Source organism: Magnolia sinica, chromosome 3 (genome assembly GCF_029962835.1).
Source record: "Magnolia sinica isolate HGM2019 chromosome 3, MsV1, whole genome shotgun sequence".
Classification (NCBI taxonomy): Eukaryota; Viridiplantae; Streptophyta; class Magnoliopsida; order Magnoliales; family Magnoliaceae; genus Magnolia; species Magnolia sinica.
In genome coordinates this window covers 44,275,204-44,290,413 of record NC_080575.1, presented here as the reverse complement: position 1 = coordinate 44,290,413, position 15,210 = coordinate 44,275,204, and the positions used below count along the sequence as shown (strand labels likewise).

Sequence of the window (15,210 nt, the reverse complement as noted above, 5' to 3'; positions counted from 1 at the left end):
CCCAATGTCGGGGTTTGCCTGTAGATTGGCAATGGCCTCAAGTTGATTGATGTGCTCATTTGTTGCAATTAATTGAGTGGTAATGGCTCTATTATGCGCTTCAATGGTCGTCAGAAGAGAGAAGAATATTGAGAGAGAAGAAGAAGAAGGAGAGTTTGGGAGAGATGTTATGTTAAGCTTACTTGCCCTAACACATAATATTTTATTATAATAAAGCATATAGTACACCGCAGGAGAAGAGGGAAGTGTGCACATGCACTTACACTAAAAGGGGCCACTAACCACATACACAATACACTAGCATTCTCTATATTAAGTGCCTCGGCAATCTGCCCTAGATTCATTATGGACTGTAGACCAAAACCACGTCCCGAACAAGTGGGCATACACAAAGAAACTCCAAAAAAAAAACTCTAGGTCCTAAAAGAATGTTAGGACAATGATAAAACTAACATAAAGATCAAGTTGGACACACTAACCCAAAAATTCAGCGAGCTGCTATCCTCAAATATTATATTAAAAATTCAGTAGGGTAGTAATCTGAGGGTGTCAAAATGAAAAATTCAGCAAGTGTAATCTGAAAATTATAAATTGAAAATTCAGCAATACGACAACCTGAGATTACTATGCTGAAATTTCAACAATGGTATAAGTGGAAACGCTAGCTGAAAATTCAGCAATAGGATACTCCCAAAAAATTCAGCAATATGATCCTATGTGCAATGAATGCTCTACGAACCCTAACCTGGATGCAACACAATAATCATATGCTAAACCTTTGTCTCTGATACCAAATTTGATGAAAGAATGATGCATGAACCAAATATTATGTGAGATCAAGTAGCAAAATTAGGATAATTAACAAAAAAATATTATGTGAGATCAAGTACCAAATTAAGATAATTAACAAAAAAAAAAAACATAAAACTTGCCATTATCATCACAAATACCAACAAAACCAAAAGAATATGATGCATAATCCTAGCCTAGGTTACCAAACATCGTCGTATAAGATCATTAAATAAAGGAAATTGGGATCTAATGTATGTAGGGACATCCAATTAACATAGGGAAAAGCCTATTTCAAAGTAAAAGACCTAATACTACCTAGGGTGAAATTAAGATTTACGAAATTGGGGAAATCTTGGAATTAGGGTTAATGGGATCGAATTGGGTGAAGGGGTTAAAGGATTTAGATGTTAAGATATGGGAATTAAGGTTTAGGATAGAAGAGATGTAAGGATTTTGGGTTAATTGAAGAATGGGAGGAGTTGGGGTTTCGTAATTTGGGAAACTAGGAAGTTGGGGATTTCTAGGTTTAAGGTTAGGGTTTTGGAAAAGAGAGAATGTCTTTTGATTTTAAGGTGATAGGAAACCAAAAGGAACAAGGTGTGGTCGTACGGCCAACCCGAAGGATTCACACGTGTGGCCATATGGTCACATGTGTGGCTAGGTTGGATGGGTTTAGGTCTTTTAGGGATTTGGATTGTTAATAGGTATGGAAAAGGAAGGTTTAGAAGAAGATAGAGATTTGGGATGGGAGAATCAAAGAACTTTGAAGAAAATACCTGGATGGAGAATGAAGCGATAATGTAGGGATATATGGAGACCTCACACATTCGTTGATGAATATGCCTCACACCAATCTCCCTTCCAAATCAATCTTCAAATCTCATGAAGATGGAAGAAGAAGAAAAAGGAGCAAAAGCCTCTTTCTTTCTTTTTCTTCACAAAATCCAATAGGAGAGAGTCAACCCCCCCGATACATACACAAAGGTGTACGTGAAGTGATGTTTTCATCAACAAGCTTCTCTTTTCAAGTTTTCTGATTTCCTTTGCCATAAACCTTCTTTTTCTCTTTTCCCTTTGATTCAAACCCTCTAAAGACAAACCCTAATCTTCTTTCTTCAAACCCTACACAAACCCACCAAACCCAACCCGTGCATGACCATACGGCCACCCACACGTGCATGTAGTTGTCCATACGGATGTCTATGCATCACACCTGTTTGGACCCTTTTCCTATTTGATTTCCCCCAAACCTTTATATAAACCCTAAACCTAAAGCCCTAACCCTAAGCTACCCATTGAGAACCCTAAATCCCTAGATCTACCTATACTAGTTGGGGAATCCCCATTGAAGCGTGAATCAACCCTATAGGTCTTATGTATTATCGTCTTATACAACAATGTATACGGGATGGAATGTGTTTAATATGCAAAAATTTTATGATTATTGTTGGATCCTTAATTTTATTGCTCATCTATTACTTGAAATTGTGGATAAGTTTTTAGCTTTTATATATTCACACAGATTCTGCTTTGCTGAATTTGTGCATGAAATTCATGTTTACATTCATCCTACATCAAAATTGGAACACTTTCGCCCACATCCACACTAAGTAGCAAAATCAATTGAATGAGTTAAAAGGTGCAAAGAAATGTATTTATCCACTACAATGTGAGGCTGCATTTGAAAAATATGAAGAAATGAGGATGGTAAACTAACAACCAAGCGCAATATTTTCCTATAAATTTGGACTATATTTTTGTTGAAGAGAATCCTCTTCTTCCGTGGCTTGAACAAAGGAAGAAAGACAGAAGCAGCCGGAAGTGAGGAGCTTGACTACCTAGAACTTGTTGCAAAAACAGCTTAGAGCCGTCCAGAGCCGATTATTGAAGAAGATAACGAAGTTCAACGTAGTAATAGTGCGACTCATACTAGTAATCATAGCAATGCCAGTAATGGTGGTAGTGGTGATAATGATGCACTTCCTGTTGGTGTTGCTCAGCACACCATACAGCCGTCTACAGATCGTGTAGTTGTGAACACCGATGTGGTGCGTGAGGCCAGACTTATGAGTCTTGAGTCACGATACAGCCAATCAATGGGGAAGAGCATCATGGAGAGGCTGGCACTAGTGGCACCCATCGAGCACCAGGACATCAGGAGGCTTATGGACATCATGGTTAAGGTTACAAATACACATAGCCTGTTGTGCCACTTTCATGTTGAAGTAGTTATGATCAACAGGTTCCATATGAGATATGGATATCCGAATCCAAATACAAGTTATTTGTCATCAATATCACAATCTCAGTAGTACAAGCAGCAATATAGCTATTTGTCTAGCACACTGGTAAATATCCTTACTCGGGATCAAGGTCAATTCCTAATCAGGATCAATCTTTTTTGAGGTTTCGTTGATCTACTCTTTCCATCCAGCCCTGGTTACTATGGATATCCAACATCAGCACCTGTTGCACAGCCACAAGCATAGTCGAATGATTACGAGGACATAAAGGCCAATCAACCGCAACCGGCCAAATTTTCATTTTAGTGGTGAGGTGATTGGCGAGTTTCTATTAAGATAAGTGTTTTTTACATATTATTCACATTTACAAAAATTATTAAGTACCAAGTATTTCTACACTTGCACTGTTACATACACATTCTCCAAGCAAGCATAGTAGTGACTAGTGATACTTGTTGGACACTTCATAGTTAATACTAAATAGCCCAATAATTAATATATAATTATATCAGGCTATTAGCAATATATGATATCAATTTTTTACATATATCAACAATTTTTATAAATAAATAAAAATCAACACCACAACTTGCAGTAAGTCAACCTGCCAAGACAGCATTCGTATTAAAGAATGGTCTGAGACACTATTGAATCCATGGTTAAAACATTAAAAAATAAAATAAAATGATAGATTCTTGAATATCTAATGCAGGACAATTAACAACTTGCTCTAAAAGCTCAAACTATTAGAGTATGACGAATTAATCCCTTTATCTCATAGCCCAGGCCCCACATCTCATGGGTTAGGACCTCGGCCGAACCCCTTTGTGGGCCCCAAATCACATGTGCCACCCACCCCGAGTGTGTCCCCGCATCCCACAGGCTACCCCACTCGAGCCCGATGTGAAATGCGCATTAATCACCCTTGGTAAGGAGTCTCGAACATGAGACCTCCCCCATGGGCCCCAAATCGCATGGGTCACCCACCCCGAGTGTGCACCTGCATCCCACAGGCGACCCCATTCGAGCCCAGTGTGAAAATGCCCCTGCATTAATCACCCTCGGTGAGGAGTTTCGAGCACGAGACTTCCCGCTTTGATACCAATTTGATGCAAGACAATTAACCACTTTAAAAGCTCAAACTGTTAGAGTATGGCGAATTAATCCCTTTATCTCATAGCCCAGGCCCCACATCTCATAGGTTAGGACCTCGGCCGAACCCCCTTCGTGGGCCCCAAATCACATGGGCCGCTCACCCCGAGTGTGTCCCTGCATCCCACGGGCTACCCCACTCAAGCCCGATGTGAAATGCGCATTAATCACCCCTAGTAAGGAGTCTCGAACACGAGACCTCCCCTATGGGCCCCAAATCGCATGGGTCACCCACCCCGAGTGTGCCCCTGCATCCCACAGGCGACCCCACTCGAGCCCAGTGTGAAAATGCCCCTGCATTAATACCTCAATTTTTTCTATTTTTCTGATATCTTTTCATATTTTTTTGCTTCGAAAAAAAATTTATAACTGATACAAGCCGATACGACCTCGATATCGATATGCAACACCATATCATATTATTTTTCCGTGGGGCAGATATAGCAACCAATATCGTCATTCAGAACCATGCACCTCCCCAACCCAATACTAGCGATAACATCATCGATACTATAACAATACATAAAAAACATTAGTAAATTAGCGGTATATCAGCTATATTGATATTATCGCCGATAATAGGAACATCCACCACCTTCTTGCTTATGTTCACTTCAAGTAATAAAACCAGAAATGACACAAATATCCCTCACCAATTACAATGTAACATGTACACCATAGGTGTACCCAATATGATTGTCTAAGATGTGTACCAAATTTGACCAAGGGGCTACATGATAAATAAATAAAGTGACCAGGTGGGCCATTCGACGATACGGCCCGTACAATGACGATACGGCCCGTACAATGATCGTACGGCCCACATTCGTCAACATTTAACTAAAAGCAAGCAAAGGCATGCCACATATGAAGAAAAATGCTATAGCAGAAACTACTAAACAAAATAAATTTTAAAATAGTAATTTTACAAGGGATGAGTAGGACAAAGAAAAACCATGATGCTGAATATTTGCGCTTTTCATAGAAAAATGCCACTGTATCTTGTTTAACCAAGAGACATCATCCACCAAACTCAAAGATTCCGGTGCTTAGGGACAATGTAAACCAAAGAAATGATAACTTGTCAATATAAATGACCACACACTTGAGAATACAAACATGATAAACTTCTTGATGTTACCTTGGTTGACGAAAACGGAAGACAACTTTGCTTTTTCTTTTAAGAACCTTTTTAGTGTATTTGATTGGCATTCTTCTAAGGTTCTCCTCCAGATAGTTTCCAATTTCCTCGCATGATTATAATGTATCTCTGATTGATGGGATTCGCTAGGGTTGCATGCATGAGAAATAGAATTATTCAGACCCTCCCTTTTCGAGGATGTGCTGCAAAAACCATCATCTGCATTCAAACAATGATATAACTTGCATAAAAACAATTGCAAAAGAATTAAAATTTGTGACTAGCATAACCTGCTTATGCAATTTGTCACTATCATAACTTGCTTAGCTATGTGAGCCTTCAATCTCTCACGGGCCAGCACTACATTAATCAATTAATGAGATCGCTGATTAGAAACAACATTAATCGCTCTCACCTTTTGGACATGCTGTTTCCAGGCATACCCTTGAATCATTTCTACCAAAGAGAGAAGCGGACTCTCCAGCACTGAACTGTAGAAGTGCTACCGTAAGCCATGTTGTTTGATTTTTTAATGTCCCCAACTGTTTTTCAGTCTCAGAAAGTATTTTTAATGCATGCCTCAGCTTCTGTAAGTCAACTTCAGCTACTACAGGAAAAATAGCCATCAGTATCACAATTATACATTCAGAATATTCACATTATAATCTTCCAAAAAAAAAAAAAACACAAAAATATAATAATTCAAAGCTGCACATCAAAGTATAAGAATTATTCACTAGAGAATGTGAATTTTGTGCACGTAGTATGCTCTTAATCGTAGGTTACAGGTCAAAAGAACTATATGATCCTTGAACTGAGGATATCTCAGAAAGTATTTTTAATGCATGCCTCAGCTTCTGTAAGTCAACTTCAGCTACTATAGGAAAAATAGCCATCAGTATCACAATTATACATTCAGAATATTCACATTATAATCTTCCAAAAAAAAAAAAAACACACAAAAATATAATAATTCAAAGCTGCACATCAAAGTATAAGAATTATTCACTAGAGAATGTGAATTTTGTGCACGTAGTATGCTCTTAATCGTAGGTTACAGGTCAAAAGAACTATATGATCCTTGAACTGAGGATATGTATGATATATCCTCAGGCCTCAAGTTTGTACAAGCGGGGAAGATATTTTGATGACCCAGACCACTGATATCATGATCCCCACCATGGATAGACCATCGGCAAGAAATCTCTGAGAATGGAAGATCCAAGCCATCCATATGTTGTGATCTTCTGTCTGCAGGATATTGACAGTTGCTGTATTTTTTTATTTTTTATTTTTCCTTATCCATGTATCTGCAGCCCAATTGATGGGTTACATTTTCCTATCTAGGAGATTTTGGGGGCATGCATACCATGTTGGAAAAATCATAATATACAGGTTCAAGCATGGGCCCAGATGTACAAACAGGGCCCAAAGATAGTGCATATCCTTGGCCAGAGGATCATATGATTCCTACAGACATTATAAAGTCGCTCTAGAACCTGAGTCAATGCATATAAATAGTGGCGTAAGGCCATTGATCTTGTGGCACTTAGTATGAATATGGATGTCAGATAATGACATGCTGTCAACAGCAAACAAGAATTAAGTTTACCCTAATAAACTATAAACATAAACCAGTAACTAATTCATGTTGGTATAATTCATAGGAGAGAGGTATGCAAGTGAAACCATAGCATGTGAAAAATGTAACTGGTGCACATCTTTAAGAAAATATAATATGATCTTCTGAAACAGATTTTTACTTTTCTTTTTTTCTTTCTTTTCTTTTTTTTTTTCTTTTTTTTTTTTTTTTTTTGAGGAAGGTGAAACAGAGAATAGAGAAGCCCAAATGGGTGGACAAGAATCATAGGGTACTGATGGATCAGATCTTGACTAGTGTCCCAGTGCTCCAATTTCTACATGTAGGAACATGCTTCTGGGTCCCAACCTTTGATATAAAGAAACCGACAATGAAAGAGTAATGTCTAAATATCCTCTTAAACCAGAGGATTCTAATCATTAGATCAAAGGCAGATGAACAAAGTGTAAGAGAAACAGAACAATGATCCATAACAACAATAATAGACAGGATGGCTAGAATTGTCCAATCTCAAAAAAATCAAGCATGCTGCATCCATGGTGGATGATATCTTATCAACAGTCCAGAACACTCTAGAAAGAATGGCTCCGCTTGTACAATAATGATGCATCAGGACACTATTCACTCTCTGATGCATCAAATTACTCACGGATCATGCCAGAAACATTACTCAGATGGAAATTCAAGCAAACTAACAAATTCCGAAGTAAATGCATTCTGCTTACAAGGATGTCTTCCGAAAAATCTTCTTCCTACTTCAGAACTTCCTGGCTGACATCTGCCTGCAAGAATATCCATGATGAGATTTGCTAGTTGTGAAATTAATTGCATAGGATCAACCCTAGATCTCATAAGCTCCCTAGCCTTTCTAACTGTATTTGAAGTGTCTGAAGACAAGGCTAGATCCAGCAAATCGAGCAACTCATCATCCGAGACAACTCCAGTCTGCACAAGTGCAATAAAAGAAGGGTAAACCATGAAAATTTCCTAGAGAGCCATCAACTACATAAAGAGAAATGCCACTTGCATCATGGGTTTGCAGTCACCAAGCCAATGTCCTATAAGCATGTGAGATCTCATCAATTATGCCCTCTGCTCATAAAGTGGGCCATATTTTTACAAAAATAAAAATTAAATTAAAAAATGGAATATTAGCAAAAGATATTGGTCCATATTCAATGTACATATGTGGCCCACCTGATGAGCAAAGTGGAATTACTTATGGAACAGGACAATTAACAGTAGGGCACCCGTTGAACAGCTTGGACCTTCACATGTCTGCCACATTGGCACAAAACGGGAGAATCAGGGTTAGGCTTGCAGATGCATGACCCACAGGTAGCATTCCTCACCATGTGAAGAGATTTAAGCGACTCCACCCTTGGTACTCTACCAACGATTCCCCAAATTCCCAAAATTCTTGATCAGGACATAACATCACTCACAAGTTCATATGCCAGAGATAGGGTGATTCTTTTTCCAAGCAAGCTCAGTTGGTCAAGGATTGTCTCTGCATCTCGAAGAGAACCATTAGATTTAGCAGCAACAAAATCAAGTGCAATCTTGTCAAAATTCAAGCCCTCCTCGTCACAGATTTTCTGCAACCTGCTAACAATGTCTGCATCCCTTATCTTGGGGAAGTGGTACCTTTGGCATCGAGATACTGCACCACGTGGTAGTTTATCCAGATCAGCAGTAACCATTACAAAAACAGCATGTCTTGGAAGTTCCTCAAGGCCAGTCAGAAAAGCAGCCCAGGTCTCCCCTCGCAGCAACTGGCACTCATCGATGATGAAGACCTTGAACCGTGAGGAGACTGGAGCAAGAGCAGCATTCTTAAGAAGCGCTTTAACCCGACCTGAACGGTTCATTTTTGCAGCATCCACTTCTTTGACATTCTGCCCCCTTCCAGAGAAAAACAAAATGCATTCTCGGCATAGCCCACATGGTCTATTTTCCTCAAGAGAAAAGCAATTCAGGGCCGCCGCAAAAATCCTAGAGGTTGACGTCTTACCAGTACCACGGGACCCATGGAAAAGGTAAAGGGAAGCGACTTTTCTTTTAGCAATGGCACTTAAAAGAGACTGGGCCACCACATGCTGTCCAACCAATTCACTGAAAGATCTCGGCCTGAATTTCTGACTTAGACTCCTTGGAGTGTCTGCATGCATAGCCAAGTCTCTATTGAAATGCACCGAGCTCCTTTCCTTCCCTGACTGAGGTGTTTCCTTCCCTTCCTTAGATAAAAATGCATAGCCATCCATGTCGGAAGGGAGATTCAGTTCCCTGAATTTCGGAGTTCTCGGCCAACAGCAACTGACTCCACACCCATGGTGATTTGAAGCCACGACATCCACCTCCTCGTTTGTGCTAACACTCGATCCATCCACTGGAGTGTCAGTTATGGAGGGGCACGAACTGCCTACATGACTTCTGCTAACACCTTCTACAACCCCAGATGGCTTAATCAGTTTACCATATACAGACTTCCTCTTTAACACTGCTGCAGCTCTCTCTCCTGATCGTGCTGATTCAATTTTTGGGTCGTTCACAGAGTTCATATCCCCTGACAAATGGCTGGTACAATGTGGAAACCATGTCAAATCCAACTGACTGCTTTCAGAAAACAACCCACTGCTCTCATGCACCCCATCCATGCTTGATTTAGAAAAGCCCGATTCATCATCCCTTTTCATCTTCAGCAAATCCCTGCTCTGAAATTGAATCCTACCAGATTTCTTCTGCGAAATTAATTTAACATTGGGTCTTCTTGAGATGTCATAATCCAATTCAGCATCAGTATCATATTCCTCTAGTATTCTGTCCGAGAGAAAATTCTTCAACCCAAGAAGACTGTGCTTATCAGATCGAACACCATCATGCACATTTTCTAACCCAAGGGAGGCCTCATTAAAGGACCTTGTTTCCCAGCCCAGATTGTCAATGAAAGCTGTGAATTTGCTCATGGAGTTAGTCGATGGGTCCCGCAAAGACCGAACTCTCCTGAGTGCAAATAAAGTTCTTGAAAGAGGAACATCAACAGAATGTCGCCTAGCTTCTGACATTTTCCCTTTTTTGGGGGGCTGCCTAGCTATTTACTCTTAAGCATCCAAATTCCATGTCTGAGAACAAAAGCACCAAAAAATAATTCAGATCATTGTTCCAAAAACCCAGAACAAGAAATTGGGGAAAAAAAAAAACAAAGATTGAAATCCATCAAAATATCACAGAGTGTGGGCAGGAGAATGTACATTGACTTACAATCATCCACCCAGACAATGGACCTTCGTAGCACCATGATGGGAGGATCCCATCTATCTGATCAGTGGCAAACAAAAGGGGCCGTTGGAAAGCAAAACACATCAGCTCTGACTGTAGTAGAGCCATGATTTTTAACTTTTTTTTTATAAAAGATGCATGAGTGTGGTCTAATTCATCAACAGAATATAAACAAGGTAATTTCTGTGCCCAGCATTTGCCATTTTCTTACTAGTTTTGAATCATTGATCTGTCAATCCAAACCGTCTAAATCGAGTACCCCAGTGTGGATGAAGCATAGACCCAAAGATGGCACCGATTGGACAACCTCACCATCCGTTGGTGGCCATCAAATAGACGATCACGTTTCCACATTCAACTGCAGAAATCAGATAATTTTTTGGGTCATCTAATCATTATAATTTTCAGACAACACAAAAGTACTCCAATTTGGACGGCCTGGATTGACGTATATGTGTGACATTAATAAACAGTGGCAAGGTACTCTCCACAGTCAGCTCCATTTTTCCATCATGAATTGCAAACGCAGATGAAACGAAATCGAAAAGACGAGAGATTCTGCAAAACTTCGTATGTTTCTTCAAAAACCAGAGTAGATGGAAAAAAGCAGTCCCTCGTTAGAAGAATCTTTTTTCTTTAAAAAGGAAAGATACAGATTCTTCAAACCAAAAAGGAAAGAGAAGAGAAAGGAAAGCCACTTTCCTACCAGCAGAAAAGCAAAAACAAAGAGAAAATGAAAGAAAACAAACATCAGAAAATTGCAGAGAAAATAAATAGCAGACGATAGAAAAGACCAGTGACGAAAAACTGAAGGACTGAAAATTAAATAAATAAAACAAGAATGAAATAACTAGCAGTAGTAGCTGTTGTAAATTGCTAACCTGTAAAATGTACTTCAAGTTCCTCTCTGAAAGAGAGAAACCCTAACCCTAAAATGCCGATCTTAAATTTCTGATGAGTTCTGGGGTAGAAGAGCAGACACGTCGATTCAGTGGTAAAACAGTAAATAGAGTTAATGCCTGGGGTTTTAAACGCTGCCATGTCTTTTCTTTTCATTTTTTCCTGAGAAGCGTGTACAGGGTAGAGAGAGATTTCAGAAATTCTGGTCTCTCGGCAGGAAACGTTGCAGCTTTCGCCTAGGGAAGGGAGTTGTGAGGGGGTAGAATGGTAACTTTACTGGCGGAGGGTGTCAGTCATTTCTTCCCGTTTGCCCGAAAAGCTGCATATTCTTCTTTCGTCCGGTGGGAGGGTAGCAGGGAACATCAACGGCTCTTTTATGGTACCATGAAAATTTCGCGCTGTCAAGTGGGGACGCAGATTGGGTACTACACCTCGGCATATGCAGGGCCACCGTGATGTATGTATTTTATCCACACCGTCCATCCAGTTTTCGATAACATTTTAAGATATAATCCCAAAAATGAGGTAGATCCAAAGGTTCAGGTGAAAAATACAGAGGTGATTGAACGCCCACCAATTAAATTTCTTGAGAGCCAATCAAGCATATTTGTGTTTTACCTTCATCCAGACGAAGTCGGACTTCATTATGCTTTTATATTACTGACTAAACTGCGTTGGGCCCACCGTAAATGTATGTGGTTTATCCACGCGTTTATCCATTTTTCCAGCTCATTTAAGGGTTTAGCCCAAAATTAAAGCATATTCCAAAGCTCAAGTGATCCACACCACAAGAATCAGTAAGAATAAAGGTTTTCACTGTTGAAATATTTTCAAGTCTTAGTAATGTTTATTTGTCATCAGCATGTTCACAAGATCAAACGGATGTATAGGAAGGAAAACACAAATATCAGTTTGATTCAAAACTTACGTGGCTTTTAAGAATTTTTCAAATGTGAAGGTTAGGTCCACTTGAGCTTTGAGTATGTTTTATTTTTTTATATATTAAGTTCTAAATTTATCTGATAAAATGAACGAATGGAGTGAATAAAATATACAAATGATGGTGATCCCCACAGAGTTTACTACGTACGTTTAACAAATTTATTGCATGCAATCCGCTGCCATCCAAACCTGATGTGGGTGAACTTTAAGATGGTAGGATGAGAAATAAAGACCACGTAGGGCCTAGGAGGTTTCAAAGGTGGGCATTATTATCGCCACAGTGTAATCTAGTTTGGCCGCAGATATGCCTATTTTTTAGAAGTGGATTAGTTGGTCTACCACACACTAGACTGTGCTGGTGTTTGTACCTGGTGGCTTGCATAGACTAGCAAAGATGCTCCTCTTGCATTATGAACGGTTGAAAAGAAATCAAAGCTATGTGGGTTTCATAACGATATATTTTATTATATCTATGTCATTGCGAGATCATTTTAGAGCGTGAGCCCAAAAATTAGTCATATTCAAAGCTCAAGTGAACCACACCACAAATATGAGTGGCGACAATGATTCTCACCATTAAAACATTCGTAAGGCCCACCATAATGTTTATTTTCCATCCAATTTGTTCATAAGGTCATACTGACATGGATGAAGAGGAAAAACAAATATCATATTGATTTGAAACTTTGTGACCCAATAAGGTTTCAATGGTAGACATTCAATCCCCTACCACTTTATGCAACGGTCCACTTGATCCTTGGATTGGCTTAATTTTGGGCTCAAGCCTTATAACAAATTTGTTAAATGGGCAGACGATGCGAATATAACACAACTCATGGTGGGGCCCACAAAATTTGGTGATGTCGACACACAGCCCAAGTAAATGGTGTGTAGTACACAAGGTATTTTGCATCCCTATTTTTTAGGGTAAACTCAAATGATGTAGCCAAATGAATGGGGGCGGTGTGGATAGCCCCTCAAAGCCCCCTCATGTGCCAAACTTAGGACAGGTGAGGGTAATACCCAATCCATCCAGGCATATGAGGTAGGTCCTAGGCATCAAAAGTTTATAAGTCCATGTAAGGTGAGAGAAACACTCACAGTTCGGAAAAAGGTTGCAAGGTCCAGACACGGTGAAATTTGATTGGTTGATCATGCTTACATCCATTTTCAGTGCCTCGATGTGGACTAATTAAAGGCTCACGTGTTAACATTACAGGGCTAGTACCTACAGAAGTTCGAGTGTATCTTCGTTTTATCCTCCTCAAGGGGGTGCTTGATGGGTGAAATTATGTGGAATTCGATGGGATGGAATGGATAGAAAGTAATGATTACATTCGTGTAAGATTGTCTTTGAATTAGCGAAGATTGGTTTACCCACATGCCATGTTTGGATGTTTGTGTTTTCCATTCAATTCCAGGCAACGCTGCCATGTTTGGTATATGCCAATGGTGGCATAAAACAATGTATTCCAAATTAAAGAATGTTTGGATTGGCTGGATTAACTTATAGTAGAAAGTTGTGACTGTTTGGATGAGGTCTTCACAGCAGGTTTGGGATTGTGTCGTGGCCCCTGGACGCTAATCCATCTAGTTTGCGCTCTATAGGGCGCACTATGAATAAAGGGATTTTATCCACGTCGTCCATCCATTTTGGAAGATCATTTTGTGTAGTGAAACCAAAAATGAGGCAAATCCATACATAACAGTGGGCACTGCAGAGAACCTGGACAGATTATTGTCCATACGGTGGGTAGGACACAATTCACTTCCTTCACAACAAGGGTGGCTACGGTGTGATCACTGATTGTGGGATACAATCTGCTTCCTTCACGCGGGGGTGTCTAGTTGATAATAATTGGTGAGACCGGTTGTTGGATCTAGGTTGCACTGCCCATTTACAATCACCATTGTCTACCATTGTCTGTTATGGTCCATCTATTCACCATATTTGTTATTCTCGTTGCAATGTTGCATGACATCCACGTTGTTTGATTTCAGGGACAACCAAAGAAAGATTATTTTAGCTACCTTGTTAAAGCCTTCAACAAAAGACTAGCAGGTTGGAAATCTAAGTTGATCTCATTTGCAAGTAGAGACATCCAACTCAAACATGTTTTGAGTAGTATCCCTACCTATGTGGTAATGACTCTTCCTCTTCCTTTCAGCAACTTCAAAATGCTTAAATAGCTTAATAAGATATTTCATCCAGAATCAGTTGTTTCATGATCGTGTGTGCTGAAGACCAAATAATAAATTGGGCCACATCACATGATTGTCATCTATTGAAGAAGAAATCTACGCATCATTCTGGACGGTCCTGTGTCGGGGCTTGTTGATCTTTGGTCATAGTTAAAGATTGTGTTGGCCCACTAGCTAATATTGTGGAATACGTTCATTGCAAATCATATGGGCTGCCTGTTTTGACATGCTACTTATGAAAGGCTCAGTAACAGAATGTTCCACTATTACCACTACTGCTATATTTAGACCATTTGTTACTAGACCATCCATCGTGACTATTCGCGACCCATTCATTTTCTCTATTTTTGCTTGCATCAATTCCTGACCGACACTAAATCTCTAGAGACAACTCCATCAATTGCACCTGTTGCCCTCTCTGCTTCTGGCGATTCCCAAGTCCAATACATAATCCATGTCGCTGACGGATCTAGCGCACCACCGCTGAAAGATCCACAAAGAACAGAAACCCCTCTTGTCGCCCACCTACCCGACACAACACCCACCTGTCTGACATTACCGAAAATCCCCCATGTTGCCACTACATGCTGCCCTCCACACCTATCTAGTGAACTCTGCACCAAAAACCCTTGAATTCAGTTCACTACTGATCCATGTCTCCACTTTCTCCAGTTGATTGGCGTCTCTCCCAAGCACCACGAACATTTGACTTTGACAACTACTACATCCTCATATCTCTATCATAGGTTGTCAGTGTAAGACCCGTATCCTAGACCGTACCGTTCCATAGGCTTCCGCGGTCCTCCCGGTCGAATTCTGGCGACCCGCGATCTGTAACCAGCATTTGCGCATGATCCTGAGTCATATCCCACATTCTAGAGTCGGCTCAATCTGAGACTTGTACCCTAGCAACCGCGCCATCACTGCAATTCCAATGCTGCGTCTCGCGTGCCGAGGCG

The 15,210-nt window shown here is 40.1% G+C and overlaps 1 protein-coding gene across 3 annotated transcripts in view; it reads right to left on the bottom strand.

The window, feature by feature from the left end:
- The window catches only part of LOC131239865 (protein STICHEL-like 2), a 35,467-nt gene extending 24,019 nt beyond the window's left edge, over positions 1-11,448 (bottom strand). The window contains exons 1-5 of one of the 3 annotated variants that reach the window (XM_058237765.1): positions 11,089-11,448; positions 8,374-10,050; positions 7,654-7,873; positions 5,744-5,935; positions 5,329-5,547 (exon numbers count right to left, since the gene is read on the bottom strand). In XM_058237765.1, the coding sequence (XP_058093748.1) occupies positions 5,329-5,547; positions 5,744-5,935; positions 7,654-7,873; positions 8,374-9,993 (2,251 nt within the window). In that variant the 5' untranslated portion in view covers positions 9,994-10,050; positions 11,089-11,448. Of the gene's footprint in view, positions 1-5,328; positions 5,548-5,743; positions 5,936-7,653; positions 7,874-8,373; positions 10,051-10,179; positions 10,301-11,088 lie in introns of those variants that run through there. The other 2 variants (XM_058237767.1, XM_058237766.1) reach the window with 2 other exon arrangements.
- Positions 11,449-15,210: the final 3,762 nt, after the last annotated feature.